This window comes from Dromiciops gliroides, chromosome 4 (assembly GCF_019393635.1).
Source record: "Dromiciops gliroides isolate mDroGli1 chromosome 4, mDroGli1.pri, whole genome shotgun sequence".
Lineage (NCBI taxonomy): Eukaryota > Metazoa > Chordata > Mammalia > Microbiotheria > Microbiotheriidae > Dromiciops > Dromiciops gliroides.
In genome coordinates, this window is record NC_057864.1 from 99,030,264 (window position 1) to 99,053,130 (window position 22,867).

The following is a 22,867-nucleotide window of genomic DNA, read 5'->3' on the forward strand; positions in this document are numbered from 1 at the left end:
TCAGCCTTGGGCCACTGTGTTATACAGATTGGCACAAAGACCATGTCTGTGCCCAGTGTTCCAAGTTCCAAGCCAGGGTGTGGCTAGGGTAGAAGGCGGTTTCAGCAAGAGCTGTTGGGTGCTGGAATTTGGGTGTGACCATTATATAACAGCAGATATTGTGCCACTCAGTGGGGGTACTCAGAGAAGGGACCCCCCCCCTTTAACATCTATGCCTTGCTTCAGTGGCTTTAATCTTTTCCACTAGGAGACTTTCTTCTTAAAGAAAAAAAGGATTTATCGCCTCCCTTTATTTTTCCCAGTCACTTTGCAGAAGCCTCTTCTTCCACAGAATCTCTCCTCTATAATAAATCAAAACAGTTAAAGCAAAATCAACCAAGGCAGAGGCTTCATCTAACACTGTATGCAACAACCTGTACACATAGTTCCCCTCCTCTCTACTGAAATTTCTCTGTTGAGAGGAGGGAGGTGTGTCCCATCATCTGTTCTCTGGAATCAAGATTGGTCACTGCAATTCATATGCATTCTGATGCCTTTTAGAGATGTTGTTATTTACATCATTATTGTTCTACTGATTTCACTACCTTCATTCGGTATCAGTTTAAATGAGTCTTATCATGTCACTCTGAATTCTTCAAATTCATTACTTCTTATGGTGCAATAAGATTCCTTCACATGCATAGACTACAATTTATTCAGCCGTTCTCCAATCCAAATACACTTACTCCCCTTCCAGTGTACGGTTTGGATTTGGTTTTTTGCTGCTACAAAAAGTACTACCATGAATATTTTTATATATTTGGGACCTTTCTGTTTTTGACCTTTTTGAATATATATGCTGAGTAATAAGGATCAGTGGGGTCAAAGGAGATGAATACTTTTAATTGTTGTTCAGTCATGTCTGACTCTTTGTGACCCCCCCATTTGGTATTTTCTTGGTAAAGGGACTGGAGTGGTTTGCCATTTCCTTCTCCAGCTCATTTTACAGATGAGGGAATTGAGGTAAACTGGGTTAAATGACTTGCCCAGGGTCACACAGCCAGCAAGTATCTGAGGCTGGATTTGTACTCAGGTCTTCCTGACTCCAGGCCCAGCACACTATCCACTGTGCCACCTAGTTATAGAAACATCACATAATTCTAAAGATTTTCCACTGAGGGAACTTGCAGGTTTCTTGGGAAGTCCAGAGAGAGTTTCTTTGCATGTGATTCTTTGCCTCAACTTGTTGCTTCTCCTTATAACCTCTCCAGTGGACCACCTGCCCCATAGCCTGCTGAGGCACAGTGAGGCTTGGAGATGAAAAAGCCATGTAATTAAGGCCTTTATGGAGCTGCTGGAGGGGGAGAAAAGCAGCCCCACCCACCTCAGGCAGATGGGCCCAGATTGCTTGGGAAGCTGCCTAATGTGGCAGCTGGGAAAACACATTTGCCTGCTTAAAGTATTGGGTGGGGAGGTGGATCAGGTCCCTGGCGAACAGCCACTTAACCTGTGTCCTCGGGCACCAGAGGGAGGTGCCCCCAACAGAAGAAACATTGAGAGGCAGGGGGCTTCTAGGCCTCTATGGATCGAGTACCCCCACTTGGGGGCAAATGTGTTGCCAGGGGCTTGTGTGGAGTGCCAACCACAACAGTCAGTGGTAAGGTTGTAAAACCTTATGGGCATGAGGAGTGAGTGGGCAGAAAGTGGGTCAGAGAAGATGGTGTTGAGACAGAGTTCAAATGGGGCCACATCTTAGCCTCTTTCAGTATAAGATAGCATTTATCCATCTTCTTGTATGTTTTTTCCTTCTATTTCTTTATCCTTTCTTTTTCTCCTTCTATTTTCCCCATTCTCTCTCCTCCAAAACACTCCTTACCCTCATTCTTTCCCCTGTCTTCATTTCCTTATTCTCTTCTGTTTCCTTTCTTCATTCTCTCCCACTCTCCACTGGTCTCCTACCCACTCCCCCTCTTTCCCCTCCCTCTCTCCTTTCATACAATCATCACCCTGGACGATGACAATGGTGCCCTAATTGGTCTCCTTGATTCCAGTCTCTCCCTTCTCCAATTTATCCTCCAAATAGCTACCAAACTGATATTTCTAAAGCATAGATCCACCCATGTCACTCTCCTGCTTAAGAAACATCTATGACCTTGTATTTACTTATGTGTATACATGATATTATCCTACCAAGAGAATATACACTACATGGGGGCAAAGTCTTTTTTTTTTTTTTTTTGGTGAGGCAGTGAGAGTTAAGTGACTTGCCCAGGGTCACACAGCTAGTAAGTGTCAAGTGTCTGAGGTCAGATTTGAACTCAGGTCCTCCTGAATCCATGGCTGGTGCTTTATCCACTGTGCCACCTAGCTGCCCCCAAGTCTTTTGTTTTTGATTTCATATTCCAAACACCTAGCACACAATAGACGCTGAATAAATGCTTATTAAATGAATAAATGAAAGAGAGAATGAATGAATGGCTCTCATTTGCCTCTAGGATAAAATGCAGACTCCTCTGTTAAGCATTTAAAGTTCCTAACGGCCTGGTTCCAGTCTCTTTCCTGCCTTATTTCACATTACTCCACCTCATTCGCTGTGTGCTGTAGCCACACTGGTCAGCTTTCTGTTCCCTGTATACAGGGACAGGCTGGATATAGTTAACAATTAATCCTCCAAAAATGTTTGCATGACATACTTTTAAGTATAGTCTGCCTTATGAACATATTATCCATTACTTTCTTAAGTCCAGATGATCAACAAAACACTCGAGTCCTGATTTGTAGCATTTACTGGTTTCTAAGGCATAAATCCTCATGCTGAAAATCTAGCTTAAAAGCTGGCAAAGCTGGCCCCAGCACACCTCTGCCTGTACATAACATTCCATCTCCTGTATCTAGGGTAAAACACCAGCTGTCCCCACCTGGTTTTCCTCCTCACTTCTCTCTCTCTTGGAATTCCCCATTCTTTTCAAGGCTAAGATGTCATTTCCTATGAGGTCTTTCCTGATTTCTCCAGTTGTGGGGCTCTTCGTTGAAATCACTTTGTATTAACTTTGAATGTGTTGTGTATTTCCTTGACGATGTGCACATTGTATTATCCCTTCCATAGAATCTAAGTTCCTTGTGGGCAGGTACCTTTTTTTTTGGGGGGGGGAGTTATTTTTGGACCCTGAGCCTAAGTACAATGTATAATACTTGTATATAGTAAGGACTTAAATACTTCTGAATGAACAAATTCTTTCTTCTTTCCATTTCTCTCCCCTTCTATTCATTTTCTTAATATTTCTCTTTTCATTCAGGAACTTGAGCTCAGCGGATGCTGGACGCCAAACCATGCGTAATTACCCAGGGCTGATTGATTCCCTTATAGCCTATGTCCAGAACTGTGTGGCAGCCAGTCGCTGTGATGACAAGGTAAGAGCCTAATTCCTTTGGACTCTAGTTTTTTGACTTTCTCCTCCTCAGAGATCCCTACATACTCAGAAGTTGACCTCTCCTTCTCAACAAACTCAACTTTAGAGCCCAAGAATGGGAGTGTCAGCTTTGGTACCTACATTTTAATCATTCCCATCTCAAAAGCCAAGTCAACCATGAAGCTTGTTCAATGATCTAGGTCAATGGAAGTTCCTAAATAAGACAGTATGTAGTCCCAAAGATCAGTGGAGAGTGACGTCCAAGAGAGTGTGTAGAATTGTAGACTAGTAGAACATGGAGGCCAAGTCTGGGCCTAATGGATTCGATTGGTTCTTTCCGTCTCAATGACATTTTGGCACATGGAAACAAAACCTAGAGGCTTTGGGTTTTGGGGAGTTACTTAGATGATATGAGAAGCACTGTGGCACTGGTGAGGTGGAGAGTTGATCTTTCTGAATTTTTTAATAGCAATGACTAGCCACAGAGAGTCATTTCCTTTTGGAGGAGTTCTGCCACCAAAGTAGTCTGTCAAAGTAGATAGCAAAAATCCAGCTTTAGGAGAGAAGCCATTTCCCTGGTTATTTAGGGCCATCTCTCAGTTTTCCACATAATTTTTCTCCTCTATGAGACATAATCCCTTCAAATGTGTAATCCCTGGCTCTACAGTATACACTAATTCTAGCATCAGCCTGGACCAGGCATGATTAGGTAAATTTGCTGCCATTTTCCTACCCCCTGCCACTTTGTCCCCACCCCCAGTCAAATAAATACAATTGACTGGGGAAAGAGCATTGGGTTCATAGAGTTATGAACCTGTGATATTTATAAGTACACAATTTGAAAGTTTCTAGCAAGGTGACTCAGGGCAAATTTCTTAAGCTTTCTAAATTTTGGTTCCATTCTGTGGAATGGAAGTAATGATACTCTCATGGGCTATTTGCCTCACAGGTTCTTTTGAGGAAAGTGCTTTATAAAGTGTAAAGTACTATACAAATGGGAGCTATTATGGTGCTCTCCAAAGCCCAAAGACATGGCCCTTGATCTTTGGATATTGGAGATTATCGTTGTTACCCAGAGCTGGTGCAAAGATAGAGAATGGTTGTAATGACCCACTAGCCCTCCTCCCAGGCACTGCCTGGGGCAGCCATTCTCTCATTCTGAGACTTTCCTGGTGTGGATGATGAATCCTCTGGGTGGAAGGGGAGGACCTGTCCAGGCTGGGCAGGGAATTCAGACCCCTCTACTTTTGCTTGCCTTTCAGTCTGTGGAGAACTGCATGTGTATCCTGCATAATCTGTCTTACCGACTGGATGCTGAAGTGCCCACCCGCTATAGCCAGATGGAGTGTAACACCCGCAATACCTACACTGACAAGTCCTCCACAGGCTGCTTCAGCAACCGAAATGAAAAGATGATGGTGAGAAACACCTCTCCCTCCCCTGGGCAGTCACAGGCAGCAAACTGTCAGGAATGGACTTGGATGTAGGGAAAGTGAGAGGTCAAGTGCCAGGACCCATCTGGGACACACTGTCACGCTGTTGAGATGGCACTCATCCCAGGAGATGGTTTACCTTTTCCCTCAGGCTTTGCTGTAATCAAGATAATTTCCCTACTTCCTTCTCAGGGATGGTCCCCATCTGAGAGCCTGCCTCCTTCAGATTTTTTTTTTACCCTGTATGGAATTGAGAATAAAATATTATAATGGGTACTTTGGGGTTCTCACTTCACTCTCTCCTAGCATACTACTGATTCCCAGTTTTCCCCTTACTTATTTTCTTTTTTGGGTATCATGAACAGTCTGGTGAAACCTATGGACCCCTTCTCAGAATAATATTTTTTAAAATGCATAAAATAAAATACATAGGATTAGAAAGGCAATCAATGACATTGAAATAGCATTACCAATTTTTTCAATATTAAAAAAGAAAATGAGTTTATAGACCCCAGGTTAAGGACCATTCTGGGAAAGGAGGGATATAGGAGTATTTGAGATATGAGAGGAAAAGGAGACTTCCCAAATGAGGATTGAGTATGGCAGTCACCTATTTGTGGCATTTTGGTCTTGAGCCAGGTCAAATGCCTTGCCACTCAATGGAGAACTGAGTTTAATGTCCCTGACTTGGGAGGAATAAGCATCAGGAGGTCCAGAGGGCAGCCTATGCCTCCAGTTCCCAGGATTGAAGATTTGGGCCAAGTGGCCAGTGACAGACCATGTTTTTCAACATGCACTAACTTATCTTACTACCTGTTGTCACAGTATGCATGAGTATGATTAATTTTATGAGGGTCTGAAAGAATCCATTCTTCCCTACTGTTGTCAGGATCATTGAGTCAAATTCTAGCCCTTCCCAGTTGGATTTGCTCTGCTTGAGCTGAAATTGGAAAAAACCAAGGGACGCATCAGAGTCCCCTAAACTTTGAGGAGGCAGCCCAGTGATGCTGTCTCTGCTTGCCAGGTGAACTTCCATTGTCTCTCTCTTTCCTACCATGGTAGTCCAACCCTACACCTAGGTATAGAGGTAGGGATAAGTGGATAGGAGATACATTCATTGGTTGAGTCTTCCTAATGATCTTCCATGTCTTTAGAATAACAACTATGACCTACCTTTGCCTGAGGAGGAGACCAAACCAAAGGGAAGTAACTGGCTCTATCACTCTGATGCCATTCGAACTTACCTGAACCTCATGGGCAAGAGCAAGAAAGATGCTACCCTGGAGGCTTGTGCTGGTGCCCTGCAGAACCTCACTGCTAGCAAAGGACTGGTGAGAAGGATGCCCACTTCCCTATCTCTGCCACCATTTCCTCTTCTCTCTCTCTCTCCCTCTTTGTGTGTCTGTCTCTCTCTCTCATTTTTTTTCAATTTTGCTCTCTCCTTCCTTCCTTCCTTCCTTCCTTCCTCCCTCCCTCCCTCCCTCCCTCCCTCCTTTCTTTCTTTCTTTCTTTCTTTCTTTCTTTCTTTCTTTCTTTCTTTCTTTCTTTCTTTCTATCAATTCCTGCTTTCCTCTCTTCTTTCCCCCTCTTTCTTCCATTCCTTTCCAAAATGCAAATTCCTCCATATCCTTAGGTTACAGTATACACACTTCTGACACTGGGATAAGGAGCAATTTTGTCAACCAAGAGGGCCCAGTTCAATGGAGTTTCCCAATTGGAAGATTAATATTCCTTTTCTGAAATTTGACTATGTTTAATTTTATAAGGGTTTGGAAGAATCCAGTTTTCCCTACCATATTTTACTGCTGCCCAGTTACCAATGGTCTTATGAGTACCAAAAATTACTTTGATAATTCTACAAGATAAACATTCTGGGTTCTGGAGCTGTGTCCAATATGGCCTAAACTGGTTCAGTCCAACAAGTATTCAACTGAGTATTTGTTGTGCTTACCAATCAACATTTATTAAGCATCTGCTAAGTACTAGGCAGTGTGCTGGGTGCTAGGAATACAAAAAGAGGCAAAAGACAGTACCTGCCCTTAAGGAGTTTACAATCTAATGGATTTCACCTGGAATGCCTCATTATAGTATGGAGGTGATTTTAGCTTCCTGAAGGCTATACTATTATAGCGAAAGATCAACCTGGAAAGATTGTGAATTTGGGTCTAGTAATAGAACACGTGTCTATTGTTGGAGAACTGACCTGGCTAAGGTCAAAGAATCCAAATGATTGACCACCAGGTGCTGAAAGTTTTCAGTCATAGGAAATCATGATGATAATTTACTAAGGCAATGAGGGATTATATTTGTGTTTGCCAGTGGAGAAAACATCTAGTCTCATGAAATCACAATTCCTTAAAGTGCTTTTGTACTTAGTACCATAGATAATTAGGAGTGGTGTTATCTTTCCTGGAGTCCCCAAGACAAGTGATCAGTCTACATTTCTTTCCTAGATGTCCAGTGGCATGAGCCAGATGATTGGGCTGAAGGAAAAAGGCTTGCCTCAAATTGCCCGCCTTCTACAATCGAGCAACTCCGATGTGGTGAGGTCTGGAGCCTCCCTCCTGAGTAACATGTCTCGACATCCTATACTGCACAGAGCTATGGGTAAGAGGTGTTCTCCATGGGACTTATCTCCTGAATCTTTTCCCTAATCTCTCTTAAGCATAGGGCTCTCCAAAAATCCTGCGAAAACTCATAGCTATCCATCAGTTCCTTGGGACAGGAATCTTGGGAGTCTGTATTAGCCTAGGCAAATGTTTGGGGATAGAAATTTATTTCAGCAATCATTTATTAAGCACCTTCTATGCCTGTGTATTGTGGAATGAAGAGATAAAGGGAATGCAATACTAAGGGAAAGATCCTCAGGATGTGGTGATAAGGAGAAAGTTGACCATACCAGGGAGTCTAAGGATTCTAACTAGAAAGGTTTAGGGCTTTAGTGACAGATATGGGCTTTGATGGGTCCCGATAGAGTCCAGTATGAGCCAGAAGGGATCTTATAGAATTTCTAGTCCAACCCTCTCATTCTATAGATGAGAGCACTAAGGCTCACAGAGTTTGAATGACTTGCCCATGGTCACACAGGTCCTAAGTGGCACAGCTAGGATTCAAATACAGGTCTTTCAGTTTCAAGTTAGCATCTTCCACAGGAAGCCCCATGCTTCCTGATACCCAAATGATGAAAGGCCAGGGCCATGTTGAAGTTAAAAGATGTCATCCTGTCATTGATTTTCCTGAGTCCTGAACCTGTCCTCCCACCCTTTTCTCTTAAAGGAAACCAAATATTCCCAGAGATGACCCGTCTCCTCTCTAGCCAGACGGGCAACACCAGCAACTCAGGGGACATCATGTCATCTGCTTGCTACACCGTGAGGAACGTGATAACCTCATTTCCCCAGATGGCAAAGCAGTACTTCACCAGCAGCATGCTGAACAACGTGGTCAACATGTGCCGGAGTGGGTAAGAAGGGTGAGGGCAGGAAGACGACAGGTTGGTCAGTCTTAAGGGGTGGAAGGGAGGGCACTTTAAATGTGGAGATCTCATGCTTTTCATCAAAGAAGAGCCCTTAGACTTACCAATCAGCGATAGGAGAGAATACACTGGCTTTCAAAGCCTCTATCCCTGTGGGATCTTGCCACTGAAGGGGAATAATGATGGATCAGATTTTATCAAGGCATTTGTGAATGATCTTAGACTAGCAGAAGGTGGCTATATGACAGAGTGGATTGAACACTGGACCTGGAATCAGGAACACCTAATTTCAAATCCAGCCTCAGACACTTATTTGCTGTGTGACCCTGGGCAAGTCACTTTACTGCTGTCTGCCTCAGGTTCCTCATCTACAAAATGAGGGTAATACTAGCACCTACCTCCCAGGGTTGTTGTGAAGATCAAATAAGATTATCTATCTATCTATCTATCTATCTATCTATCTATCTATCTATCTATCTATCTATCTATCTATCTGTCTGTCTGTCTGTCTGTCTGTCTGTCTGTCTGTCTGTCTGTCTGTCTGTCTGTCTATCTATCTGAGAGATATTGTGATGGTGGAAATAACAGTATTTGACACCAGATTGGACATATGGCATAAGAGAGAATAAGAAGCCTAGGATGACAGCTAGGTTGTCAGCCTGAATGACTGAGAGGATGATGTTAAGCACTACAGTAATAGGGAAGTTTGAAAGAGGGAAGAGTTTAGGCTGGTCTGGGAGATCATGGGTTTGGTTTTGGATATGTTGAGCTAAGATATCTATGGGACATCCAGTTCAAGATGCCCCATAGGCCACTGGAGATGTGAGATAGGAGGTAAGCAGAGAGGTGAGGGCTGGATAAATAGAAAATAAAAATCAACCACATAGAAGAGATGATTGAATTGATGGGAGATGATGAGACCACCAAGGAAGTTAGTATAGAGAGAGGGAAAAAAAGAAGAGATGAGACTCCCAGACCCTTGGGAGATACCCACAGTTAGTGGGCGTGACTTAAAGATCCAGCAAAGGAGACCGAGAAGGAAGAATCAATTATACAGGTAGGAGAAGGACCAGGAAAAACAACATTAGAATCATGGACTGCTTCCCAGGGGTTAGGACAAGTTTGGAGAGAGATGTAAGAAAAAAAAAAAAACATTGACCACCGTAAGAGCTATTAATAAGGAAAAACCCTGACATTTATACAATACCATAAGGTTTGCAAAGCCTTTATATATACTTTCATCTCATCCTCCCAACAGCCCTGGAGGTAGAAATTAAATGCATGACATTATTTTACAGATGAGAACATTGAGGTGAAGCACAGATAAATGACTTGCACACAGGTCACACAGCCACTAAGTGTTAGATATGTTATAACAAGCCTGGGTCTCCCCTGATGCTAATTCCAGCATGCTTTTTACTGCAACCCACTGCTTCTCACAGAGAATGAGAATTGGGGAAATGTTTAGTTCCTAGGGGCTCTCAAGCTTAGGAAGTGGGAGATGGACGAAGTAACACAGAACAGTAATGTGAGGAATGGGGAAAATGCTTCCACCACCTGAGGGTGATGTATGGAGCTAAAGGGCTAGATTAGGCCATACAGAGATTCAGCTAAATTTACTGACTCTCATTAGTGGAGTAGATAATGTCCTGGTGACTCTCATTGCCAAGGCTTATTTTTCCTACAGACATAAGAAGCTCTCCAGGTTTCCCAGGCCCAGCAGCTGGGCTGTTTATGTGTATTGGAATTATTTGGGGAAAAGGAAGGGAGGAAGGATGAATGCTCTATCCCATGACTCAATGGCTCTAACCCACGTCTTTTCTCTTCTGCCCAATAGTTCACTGAAAGCTGCAGAAGCTGCCCGACTCCTTCTCTCTGACATGTGGTCAAACAAGGAGCTGCAGAGTGTCCTCAGACAGGTAAGGACAAGGTCATTAATCCTCTCTATGCTAATCAGCTCATGTGGAATGGTCTATCTTGGTCTCAGTAAAGCATTTTATAAAGTCTCTTGAGATACTTCTGTGGATAAGATGGAGAAGGAAAGGCAGGTTAAGGGTATGCACAGCATGATTTATAATACCCTCGGTAGTCTTAAGTTGTATGCTGCATGGGTCTGTCCATGTGAGACTTCAAGTTCACCACATGTAGTAACAACTCCAATAAAGACATAGATGTCATGGGACAGATAACTGATATAGTAGATGAAAGGATTTAGAAGGATTACAACAGGCAAAAATTATGGGCAGAAATTAACCAAAATAAATGCAAAGTGTTCTGTACTTGGGATCAAGAAATGATCTGTACATATTCAATCTTGTCTTTTCCCCTTTCACCCAGAATGCTTTGGGGCAGCACCTCCCACAGCTGCGATCGTTAGTCTATCTCTGTAAGGCAGGAAGGTCTACTTAAATAATAGGCAGAGTGTTTTCAGAAGGAAATCTACTGAAGAAAGAAAGAATGCAGTACATTCTGAAGTGAAACCAGAATTAAAATAAAATACAATTGTATTGGTTATCTATGCAATCACCTCCCTTACATTATATGGATAATTGAAAGTAAAATTTATGCATAATGCATGTTAGGTCAGGTGTGGCAACTGAAGGCATAAAAGGAAAATAATCACAACAGAAATGTATACAGGGCATTACAATTTGCAAGAAACCTTACCTTTATCATCTCAATTGCTCCTTATAATAGCCTTGTTATATAGAAACTATATAGAATCATTCCCATTTTACAGATGAGGAAGTTGAGGTTCAGAGGGGTTAAAAGTGACTTAAGCCACCAAAAAAAAAATTACCTAAGAGGCAGTGTGATAAAATGGAAAGAGCACTAGATTCAGGGTCATAGGACCCAGATTCCATCCTGCTTCTATCACTTATTATATGTGACCCTGGGCAAGTCACTTAACCAATCTGGGCTTCAGTTGCTTCACTAATAAAATGAAGGAGTCGGAAAAGACGCTTTCTAAGGTCCCTCCTAGTACTAACTCTATCACCCTGTGACCTGCTCATGGTCTCTTAGCCAGTGAATGTCTGAGGTGGGATCAAAATACAGGCCTTTCTGACTCCAAGTTTCTCAAAGATAGCCCAAGTTCAGGAGAAACATAGGCCAGCTGCCACCACTGCATCCCTGTCCCTGATGCTTTGGAGGCTTATAGCAGCCAGTCTGTTTACTTCTGCTGTAAAAGGTTATATAATTATTTGCCAGCCTAGGCTTGTCTTGGTGCTATGTTTTAGCATGCACATATGAAATCCAAACTTACTTGTGGAAATGAAATGTGTTTTCATATCCATATATGTGAATATGTACACACACATATATGCATATACATTTATATGTATGTATCATCCCTAGTACACATGCTAAAAACCCTGATTTTGTATGTGCTCTCTGTCTCTCTCCTACATATATACACACATATACACATCCATACATATATTATATATGTATATATGTATATGTGTGTCTATATCTATATCTAGTCATCCCTGGCACATAGATACATGCTAAAACCTCAATTAATGCTCTCTACATACAAATACACACCCCTATAGCATTAGTCAGGGTCAAATATCTTAAAGGAAATGGATTATTGGTCCTCACACATATCACAATGACCACCCCCATTTAAATTGCTTTTTTTAGACGTCTGGTAGTCAGATAGGTTGAGCTGTGAGGTATAGAACCGAGACTGAGCTCCCCAAAAAAGTGAGACCTCTGGCATGACAGCTTATGCTAGTAGACAGTCATTGATCATCCTCTCTCTGTGTTCCATTGTGCTTCATATTATCACTGTTTCTCTCCCTGTAGCAAGGTTTCGATAGGAATATGCTGGGATCCTTAACTGGGACCAACGTCCTGAGGAACTTCAGCTCCCGGTTCTAAGAAGAGGACATCATCACATGTTCAACTTGCAGGTGAGAATCCTCTGATCCCAGGGCAAGGGGGCCCCTCCCCCAGGTTATGACAGCCACGAGCCTTGTTCCTTTAGGACGATGCAAAGTTGAGGCAGTGCTATAACCATGTCAAATCAGGGTCTCCCAATGTCCCCTTTGACTGTCATACAGCCTAACATCGAGCTCCAGAAGGTGAACCCAGATGGGATATCCAGGTGGGTCTTTGAACTGGCCAACCTCAGGTTAAAGAATGAAGAGAGATAGTCATCCTTGTCAATGCCAAATGCCATAAGTGTTGGCACTGCCAACCTACTCTCTTACCCATAATTATGCCTCTTCCCAGTATACGGCATGTCTTTAACATCACCAAGGTTGTGGGATTCCTGGTGCAGATTTCTTGAGGGCCCAGAGTATGTGCTGGGAAATTTTGACTAGGCTTATATTAACTGGGTTCATTGCCAGCCAATACATCTGGCCAGATGTGGGGCTCCAAGGATCTCCTGCACTGAGATGGATGGACAGTCAACCTACAGGCTGAACTGAGCACCCACTGTCCTGAATAGGGGATATGGACTTGAGAACAGAAAGTGGAGAAAGAGATGAAGACACAGGAAATAAGACACAGTCTACATTTTAAATCGTTTATAGTTGAGTAAGGAACATAGAACAGAGGGGGCAAAAGATGTAAGAACACTCACAAAATGAGATTTTTATTGAGTATTTGGAATCCAAGAGCTGAGGACATTCAGCTTGCCACACACAGAGCAGAGGAGCCCATAGTCAAGTTGGGGCTGATCAGGGAAGGCTACCCAGAGGTGGTGATTGTCGAGCTGAGACTGAAAGACAGGAAAGTGTGTGTTGTCAGACAGAGGGGCTACTTGTATGCAAATTGAGATTGCTCTGGATTCAGGAAGACTTCAAACACTCCTTGCGCTTAGCTTAGCTTCAACAGAGAGTAGAAAAGGAAAGGGATTCAGAATATAATTAAGTTCAGTTCAACATGTAGATCTTTTGGGGGTCCACAACATGCCCAAAGTTGTTCTACACAATAGAGATGATGCCAAAGAGGTATGTGACATCCTGCCTTGTCCTCAGGGAGCTTACTATCTTGCTAGGGAGGCAAAGAAACACACATGGAACAGTGAAAGAGTGTGTGTGTGTGTGTGTGTGTGTGTGTGTGTGTGTGTGTGTGTGTGTGTGTGCGTGCGGGCGCGCGCGCGCATATGTGGAAACAGATACAGAGATAGAAAGAAACAGAAAAAGAGAGGAAGGGAAGGAAGGGGGAAGAAAAAGGGGGAGGGAGAGAGAGGGAGAGAGAAAAAAGAGAGAGAAGCAGATGGAAAGAGGAAGGGAAGGAGGGGAGAGGAGGGAGAGAATGAGAAAGGGAAAAAGAAAGAGGGAGGGAAAGAAAGAGAGAGGGAGAGCGAGAGGGAGAGAGAGCGAGAGACAGAGACAGAGAGAGAGAGCGAGAGAGAGCGAGAGAGCGAGCGAGAGAGAGAGAGAGAGAGAGAGAGAGAGAGAGAGAGAGAGAGAGAGAATAAGTTAACAAATCAAGAAACATTTATTAAAGTGTCTGCCATGTGCCCGGCACAGTGCTAAGCAGTGGGAATAACAAAGGAAAACAAAAACTAGCCTTGCGCTTAAGAGCTCACAGAAAAGGCAACAAAGTAGTATGCAAAACAAGGTCTATACAAGATAAATTGGAGCTAAAGACAGATGGAAGGCACTAACAGTAATGGGATCAGGAAAGGCTTCCTGTCCAAGGTAAGAATTTAGCTGGGTTTTGAAGAAAGCTAGGAAAGCCAGGAGGTAGAGAGAGAATTCCAGGTGTGAGAGACAGCCAGTGAAAATGACTGGAGTTGGGAAGTAGGAGGTTTTGTGTGAGGAATAGGAAGTGTTGCTGGATCACAGAGCATCTCGGGGACAGTAAGGCATTAGAAGAGAGGGAGAATGAATGTGTGTGCATGATCAAGTAAACATGTATGCTAAAGTGAAAAAAAACATATGGTACTGTTAGGATGTGCTATGGTGATCAGGAAGGGGAGAGATCAGGTTTGGGGGGAGGGCATTATAATTTTATAAAGGCTTATTTGTGGATTTCTTTTTATCTTCCAGAAATGCAGTGACCCAGCCAAGAAGACTGTAGGTCTTGCCAGATGGGTTGGTCTGTCCACCCTTTGCAGTATTTGGAAACGTTAGAACTCATTTAGAACAAAATCTGAAAACTGTGGACAATGGAAATATTTTTAAACAACCTTTTTTTTCCACCTTGGGGTCATAGGCAAGGGATTTTGGGGGGGGGGAGATGGGGTAGAAATGGGAGGGAACTTTCCTGAGTTAAAGGGGCTTTTCTCTGATGTCAATAATTCCTTCTCCAAAAGATGGTATATATATATATATATATAAATATAAATATATATGTAATGTATGATTGTGTGTGTGCATGCATGTTCATGTGTGTATGTATGTGTGTCTGAGAGTATAAGCAGAAAGAGAAGATAGGCATCCATTTTTACTACTGTATGTAAAAGATGGTGAAAAGGATGCTTCTCTGTCTCACGTACAGACAGATATGAAATGTGCTTCTTTTGTGTTAGCTTCTAAATGCATTAATTCTAAATGCAAAATCCATTCCACTTTTCCCTGCCTCCATCATAATCAGATGTGCAGGCTTCTGAAGCAATGCACGAGAGGAGAAGACCCATGTCTGGCTAGGCCGTCCATCACTTGCTTTTGCCCCAAGGGGCTGAGCGAAGCCACTTACCACCTGGAGAGGATGCTTTGGATGGAGGGAATTTGACTTCAGCCTTTATTATGGAAAGCTCAGACAGTGAACTATTTCTTGAAATGATCCATGCCCTCTGTATTACACTGTTATCTTCTGCTTTGTTCCTTTCTGTTCTACAAGGGCCAGGTTTCCGCAGGCTGTGGGACTCTCAACAAGCATCAAGGGGGATTGTTTTGGCTTGTGTTGTCTGATGTCAGTGCAGGGGCTAAAGGGAGCTGAAGAGATACTTATTACCATCATCATATGTATAGGGTTGGGCTAGGTTGAGTGTCATACAGAGATCAAGACTGATGGATGCAGTTCCCACCTTTGGGAAGTTTTCAATCTATGTGTTGTAAGATGCAGATGGTGGAAATATTGCTCAAAGGTCACACAAGATGCTAATCGGGCAACAGTGGTTTCTGCCCAGATCTGAGGGTTATGCTGGGATGCAGCCTTCCAAATAGAATGGGTGGGAGAAGGCGGGGTGCCTCTCAATGGAAGCTTCGGCCATCCCGACAGGTCAGGCTATGGGAATATTTGGGGTGGTGACTTCAAGTGAATAACACTGACCCCCAAATCCAGGGACCCCTGGGATGGGATTCCAGGAAGGAGAAAAGGAAACTGGCCCCACTAGGAAAAGGGAATGATGGAGCCAGAGCAGCAAAAAAGTACAGCCCCATTCAAAGGCCACTTTATTCACCCCCTGAGTTCCAGTTAGCATTGAGCTTCCATATAGATTGGCATCTCACAAATTCTGAGAGACAGCTCACCCTCTCCACCTGCCAAGGAGAGATATCTGCCTCTGGTGCCTTTTCCAAACACCTCTCTATGCCAGCCAGCCCTTGCATCCCATTCCAAACTGGAACGGGCTGCCTTGGCAAGTAGTGACTTCCCCATCACTGATAGGCTTCAAGCAGAAGCTTCCCACTTACTGGGGATATGCTTCAAATGGGGTGGTGTTGAACTAGATAGAACTCTAAAGTCCATTCTGTAGTCTATATTTCTACATCATAGCCTTGACAGGTGAACAAATACCTTTGGTTGACTGTAGACCACTTGAAAGGCAGTGTGGTATAGAAAGAAGAGCACTGGATTTGGAGTCAAGAGCTAAGTTCAAATCCTAGCTTTTCCACTCACTAGTTGCATGACCTTGGTCAAATTTACTTAACCTCTCTGGGGCTCAGTTTCATCATCTGTAAAATGCAAGGGTTGATTTCAGATGACCTCTCTCGGGTCTCTTTCAACCCTAAATCTACGATCCTACAATCCATATTTGGTTGAACAAGTTCCAGCTCATTCTGCCGTAAAATGCAGATGGGAAAGGGAGGCTCAGTGCTCATCTGTTACTCCCTAAGGATCAGCCCCAGGTGGGATTTCACCCAGTCTTTCCCAGTCTGGCCTAGAGGATTATGGCTCTGATTAGGCAGGCCCATCAGGTATAGGAAGGGAAGGGAGAGGGAATAAGCATTTATGTGGCACTTGCTTGTGCCAGGCACTGTGCTAAGCGCTTTACAGATATTATCTCATTTGATCAACAGTCAAGTCACTGAACTCACATGCATTTCAGATAATAGGTGGCTGATGACCCATTGAGAGCCTCAAGCAGAAAACCATCTTATGTATGTATATACTGTAAGATAGAGCCAATGATAGGGTTCAGAAAACCTTCTTTAGTTCTTGTTTCTACTTCCCTGATATTTACCCCATCCATGCTACAGTATTCTTATTATTAGACATTAAAACCTCCATGGCTCCAATCTTTTATCAAGAAAGGAGAATGTGTCTCTTCTCTCTCTTAGCTATCCCTACTCTTCCCGAGCAGTCAGGGCCAGACACTGGTCCCTTTGTATTGAATATTTAGGATGATCATAACAATCATTACTTTTAAACTGCTGGAATTTGGGGAAAAGGCATAGGGGAGGATAAAACCAGAGACTTCTTCAATATAATTTGACACTGAATTTTCACATTGGGTTGGTAGCTCCTAGAAATCACCTACTAAGTCTCAGGTTAGTACTGCCTGCTAACAAGAAAAGTCTTCTTTGAGCACCACCCCTCTTCCCCTTTGTGCCTGATTCCTTCCCAGTGGTGTTCTTGAAAATCTAATCTTACTGGATTGAATTTGGTAAGGGTTTCAAGATGACAATTCTTCCAACAACTCAAGACCAAATGCAAAACCTTGTGCTGGACAGTGGCGGGATGATCTAAAGGAAAGCAAAGACATTGCTCCTGTTCTCAGGAAGCTCCTGGTATGATGGGATAAAACACACACACGCACGCACGCACCCATGCACACGCACATGCACTCTAAAAACACAGATCCAGAGATTGAGAAATATAGGAACAAATTTTAAGTAAACTGATTGTAAACCTAAGGCAGACATTATCCATCCCCTGGTTGTATTCTTGGAGTTCCCCTTTTCTCATCACTGCCCTGGAAAGAGATAGTAGCCACAAAGGCCTGTTTAGCTTGTTCCTGAGTTGAGGAAGTAGTCTGGATCCTGGCTCTCTCTCGCTTTGTCCCATTTAGTACTGCTTAGGGTAATATACAAAAGAGACAGCTTCTCAAGGGGCAGCTTTCCCTGTGATATGTTGTTGGTCATCCTGAGCGGACAATGGGTCAAGATCAAGATGGTTCTTCTGGGCTATTTATCTTGTCCTCTAAGGGAGAGAGTCAGAGGAGGCCTGTGTGATGGTTGTTGCTTTGGTTGAGGACATGCCTAGGGCGGGGGTTAGAGCTCTTAGTGTGCAGGTCACTTTCCTTCTATTTAACTTCCTCTTCTCTCAAGTGGAAGGAGTAGAGGAATACAATGGGGAAGCAAACGGCAGGAATGGCCCACTTATAAATTATACAAGTTTGGGAGTTCCCCACATGGCCTTCTGGGAAGGAAGATATCTAGCTCTTCCATTCTGGGTCTTTATTTGGTAAAATTATCACCATATCTACAACATTCTCATTAAGCAAGACCCTCTTGGCATTCTTCTTTCTTTGAGACAAGCTCTGGGATAAAGTCCTTCCTTAACCTCTCCTTTCTCACCTCTACACCTCCCGCCTGACTTTCACCTTTACAGCCCTTGGGAATTTAAATTGTACCCTGCATGGGGGACTGGTTCCATGCTTGGGGTTCCCACTGGGGAAGCAGAGAGATTGCATACACTTCTATTTTTCTCTTAAAGACTTGGTAGGCCAGCAACACACTTCCTACTTTAGTTGTGTGTTGTGAGATGAAGAAGGGATATAAATGACTTGATATGTCTCTGGATGTTCTGTGGAAAACTCTGAGGCAGCTTTTGTTCTCTTGCTCCTGGACACAGCTGGCTGCGGTAGCATTCTATTCCCAAACTAAGCCATGTGAATTTCTTGTGTGAGGACCTTATGATTTACCTGTATGGCGCTCCATGTATTTGCTTTTTTTTTTAAAAAAAAAATAGGAAATCAATAAACTGCTGGAGTTTCTTTGGACTATTTTTTGAGAAGTGGATTATTTGGAGGGGGATGAATTTGAGTAGTATTGACAAAGAGGCTACGATCTCATTCTACCCAGGGTTACCTCTTACCAGCCACTAGTAGGTAGGTAGACACTGGTAGACAAGGCAACCCTGCCCAAGGGAATGGAAGGCTCTAGATTTGGGTGGGAGGAAGTGTATCAGTAAAGGGATACTGGAAACAAAGTTCACCTTCACAATTTTACCTGTGTTGATCCTGTAGCCAGTCGGGCACTGGAAATATCTCAAAGCACACTGATGCTTGAAAGAATCCATGAAATCTGCAGTGTCTTTGCCCACATTAACTCCATAGCATCTGGTTTAGGTTCAGGGGGCTACTTCCAAGGGCTGTAGAGGCAATTAGGCTCTCTGGTCCATTCCCTTGGATCCCTTTTCTAATGCTCTTCAAGTTACTTAAGGAACCATGAGTTTGCAGCAAATACTAAATCCTCACTCCCCATTCCAGGACATAGGTTCCCATGGGAATCCAATTCCAAGGTGAGTGGAAAGGAATGGCAGAATTTAATACACATTGTTTCATCTCCCTGCTCGATGTATTTCATGAATTCAACCAGCATTTCTCAAGGGAAGACACAGGTGGATACAAAGATGCACAAGGCATTGTCTGTGACCTCAGGAAGCTCACAGTCTCATTGAGGAGGCAAGGCACACAGTGAATAATTACAGGCTACGTATGCTAAGTGATGTATACAGTGAGGTCAAGCTCATGTCTTAAGAAGTCATATTAGCATTAATAGGAATATAGTTTCTTGCTGGCTAATTGGCTGGCAGGAAACTTTTGATTGATAGGCACTCAGGTTCCTTTAGGGCAGTGTGGGAGGGGTTTGGACTCCATTGGTATGCTACATTAATCCAAGAGGGGAAAAGGGGGAAATGTTGTATTTTTACTGATGTGAAGGAAAGAGTGAGGTGTGGCAGTCAGGTCAATTCCTGAACAGACATAGGAAGTTTCCCAGGTTCCAGACAGATTCCTTCTTCTCTCTTGAGCTCCCACTTCAATTAGTCACCAAACTCTGACCACAACTCATTTTTGTAAAAGGCACAAAGAGGCATCACTGTGGAATAGAAAGAGCAGGAAATTGGGAGATCTGGGTCCTGGACCCCAGTCTACCTCTGTAACCCCCATGGGCTTTGGTTTCTTCATTTGTAAAATGAGTGAGTTGGGTCCACTGATTCTAAAGTTCTGTCTTTCAGTCAATCAGTTAGTCAGTAAGCATTTATTAAGTGCCTACTATGTTTCAGGCACTGTGCCAAGTGCTGGGGATACAAAAAAGGCAAAAGACAGTCTCTCCCTTTATGGAGCTCACAGTCTAATGGGAAAATGCAACACGGAAAGAAACTGAAAAGGAGGTGGGGGGGAGTACGATACCCACTGGGTGCAAGGGTGCATGATGAAATCCAGAAGAATGCAGCTAGGTGGGAAATGAAGAAATGGCTGCCTTGGGCACCCTTCTTACATTGAGGATCTGGGAAGAGCTCTCCACTGTCTCCAGCCAGAGCAGAGAAGGGGCCCCAAGGGCCCCAATATTCAGTGAACCTTGGCTTTGTGTCTGTCCTACTTTTGAGGAGAGGGATATATCTTATTCCTTTTTGTGTACTCCACAGGGCCTAGCAAGGTACTTACTATGTGCATCGTTTGTTGAATGCATGAATAAATGGAGCAGTTCCTTTCAATTTCTGCAAAGATGATCTTAGGCTAAGCCCTTATTATCCCTCAAAGGAACTGTTCATACTGCTATCATTAATCTTTCAAAAGCATAGCCCTGATCATACTATTTCCTGGCTCAGACCTTTCAGTAGCTCCTCACTGCCTAGAGAACCTTTAACTAGGGTAGCACTACTTGGATTATGTCCTGGAGGTGGTGATGGCAGGGGGCAGATTGAATGCTTCCTCCCCATAGTATGCCAGAGATCTCCTTTCCACACTTTAAGAAGCCCATCTTCCTGGTGCTTTCTAATCCTATATCAGCATCATTCAGTGGTACTTTGATCCCTGACTTGGGCTCACCTTCAGGATCCCTACCTATAGTACGTCCTGACTGCTGTCCCCAAGCCCCAATGTCTTGTCACCATGGTACCCATCTCCTTGGGCCTTATCTCTCCCCACCTCAAGTCTGAGGGGGACATAGGCACCTCTCTGAGGGATGGGCTGCCTCCTTTCTGGAAACAATTGACCTCTCTACTGAACTGTCCTCTGCCTCACCCTTACCAGCTTCCCTCTCCCCACACTCCCCCACTCCCATCAGAAGAATTTCTATTTTGTCAGTCAGTAAATATTTATCACCCACATGATCAATAAATTATTTTTTAATTGATTTCATTTTAATATAATTAACAATTAATTTATTAATCACAGCCAGGCACTGTGATGGGGATACAAGAAACACAAAGGACAATGTCTGTTTTCAAGGAACTCAAGATGTAATGAGGAGATGACTGCAAACAATTATGCACAAATGAGGACAAATTAGAAATCATTCAGAAGGAGGGCACTACAATTAAGGATGATCAGAAAGGCTTCTTGTAGAATGCAGGATTTTAACAGGGACTTGAAGGAAGACCAGGAAGCTAGGAGATGGAGAGAGAGAGAGAGAGAGAGAGAGAGAGAGAGAGAGAGAGAGAGAGAGAGAGAGAGAGAGAGAGAGAGAGAAATGAGAATGAGAATTCCAGGTGTGGGGGACAGACAGTGAAAAGGCCTCCAATCAGGTAACGGACTATCTTTCACAGAGCAACAAGGAGACTTAGTTATGGCTCCATTACAGAATTTAGTCTAAATTCAGCATTGGAGGGCCTCTATAATCTGGCCCCTATATTTCCAGTGGAGGGGGATTAATATAATTGCAAAAAAGGGCAGCTACTTGGCAGACCCAAGTTTTGAGGGATCTCAAAGTTCCATTTTGACATTCGTAATGTCAATCAGAGCAATCAAAAGCAAAACAACTCTGCAGAGACCTCTTTATATGCATCAGATTAGCAAAAAAATAGTCTAGAAGATAAAAGTTCAGTGTTGATGAGATTGTGAAGGGCCCCTTCTCTGCTCAGAGACAATGGAGGATGGACAGTGGAGAGCTCTTTCCCACAGAGGACCCTGGTCTTTAGAGACTAATGCTCTATAGCAGGAGCTCTTAATGGAGGGTCCATGAATTTGGTTTTTCAGAAGTATAATTTTATAACTTTATTTCAATATAATCATTTCCCTTTGTAATCCTATATATTTTATCTTATGTATTTTAAAGCTTTAGTCTGAGAAACAGTCTATAAGGCTTACTACACAGCCAAAGGAATCCATGGCACAAAGAGAGACTAGCCCCTACTACATGGTGTCATCATTTTTATCTTAAAACCATTGCTCCCATCACCTATACCACCCCATTAATTATCACCACCACCACCATTGTCATCATATTCAGAATCACCATCAACCCTATCACCAGTCATAATGATCAATTCTACAGCATCTGTTTTAGGGTCAAGAATTGTGGAGGCTGTCCTGCCCATTGCCCAGTATTTAGCAGTAAACAACCACTAAATGAACAACTAGGTGGTGAATGTTGGTGATACCATTAATAAGTGAAAGCAAAGCCTGACACACAACTCACATATACTCAGTAGGGTTTATCAATAGCTATGAACTCTTTCAGGAGAGCTCAGGTGAATAGGGAGATCAGGGAGTTTGAAAGTTGCCAAAGCCCCTTCATCAGGTACTTCCAAATCAAGGGCTATGATCCTTAAGGAAGGTAGAGTTTTTGTAAGTCCACTAACACTCTTCAGACTGATACCCTGCCTGGTATCCCAGGAAGGGTCCAAAGATGACTCTTTAGTGCATTTAATTTGCTGGATTGCTCTTCTTTATAAAGAAAAAAGCTCTATTTATACTTAAGGTTCTCACTCTTTGCATGGTCTTAAAGATTACCTAGTCTTTTCTACACTCATGATTTGTCTTTGACTCTTACTAGACTCAGGTATTATCTTATGTTGGGGGAGCAGGGGAAGCAGGTTCTCTTAAATAACTCCAAGATAATAAACAGTCAGTGACATTGGGGGATGGCAATTATCTCAGAATGACAATCTGCTTGGTTCAGATACTAGTAAATAACTGAGAATGATCTTGACAGAACTGATTATATCATTATCTTTGGCAAGGAGGACAGTGGGAGAACATTTCATAAAAGTTAGAAGAAAAAAACTGTTGAATTTTTGACAAGCAAATTTATGAGGCCACAAAGAATAAAACTATTAACTCAACATACAAATGAAAAAGATAATAAACTATATTTAATACTAATGTTTATTCTGCTTTTGAGAGAAATGCCCCTCCAACTGGGTACTGTACTTGCAGTCTCATATAATAAGTAACAATAAAATAACAATAAAAACAATAATATTATTGGCTT

At 43.0% G+C, this 22,867-nt stretch overlaps 1 protein-coding gene across 1 annotated transcript in view; it reads left to right on the top strand.

The window, feature by feature from the left end:
* PKP1 (plakophilin 1) overlaps positions 1 to 14,474 on the top strand; it is a 77,557-nt gene extending 63,083 nt beyond the window's left edge. The window contains exons 7-14 of the mRNA XM_043963242.1: positions 3,276 to 3,390; positions 4,652 to 4,807; positions 5,977 to 6,153; positions 7,276 to 7,429; positions 8,099 to 8,285; positions 10,135 to 10,216; positions 12,111 to 12,217; positions 14,312 to 14,474. Coding sequence (XP_043819177.1) covers positions 3,276 to 3,390; positions 4,652 to 4,807; positions 5,977 to 6,153; positions 7,276 to 7,429; positions 8,099 to 8,285; positions 10,135 to 10,216; positions 12,111 to 12,185 — 946 coding nt within the window. The 3' untranslated portion in view covers positions 12,186 to 12,217; positions 14,312 to 14,474. The remainder of the gene's footprint in view (positions 1 to 3,275; positions 3,391 to 4,651; positions 4,808 to 5,976; positions 6,154 to 7,275; positions 7,430 to 8,098; positions 8,286 to 10,134; positions 10,217 to 12,110; positions 12,218 to 14,311) is intronic.
* Positions 14,475 to 22,867: the final 8,393 nt, after the last annotated feature.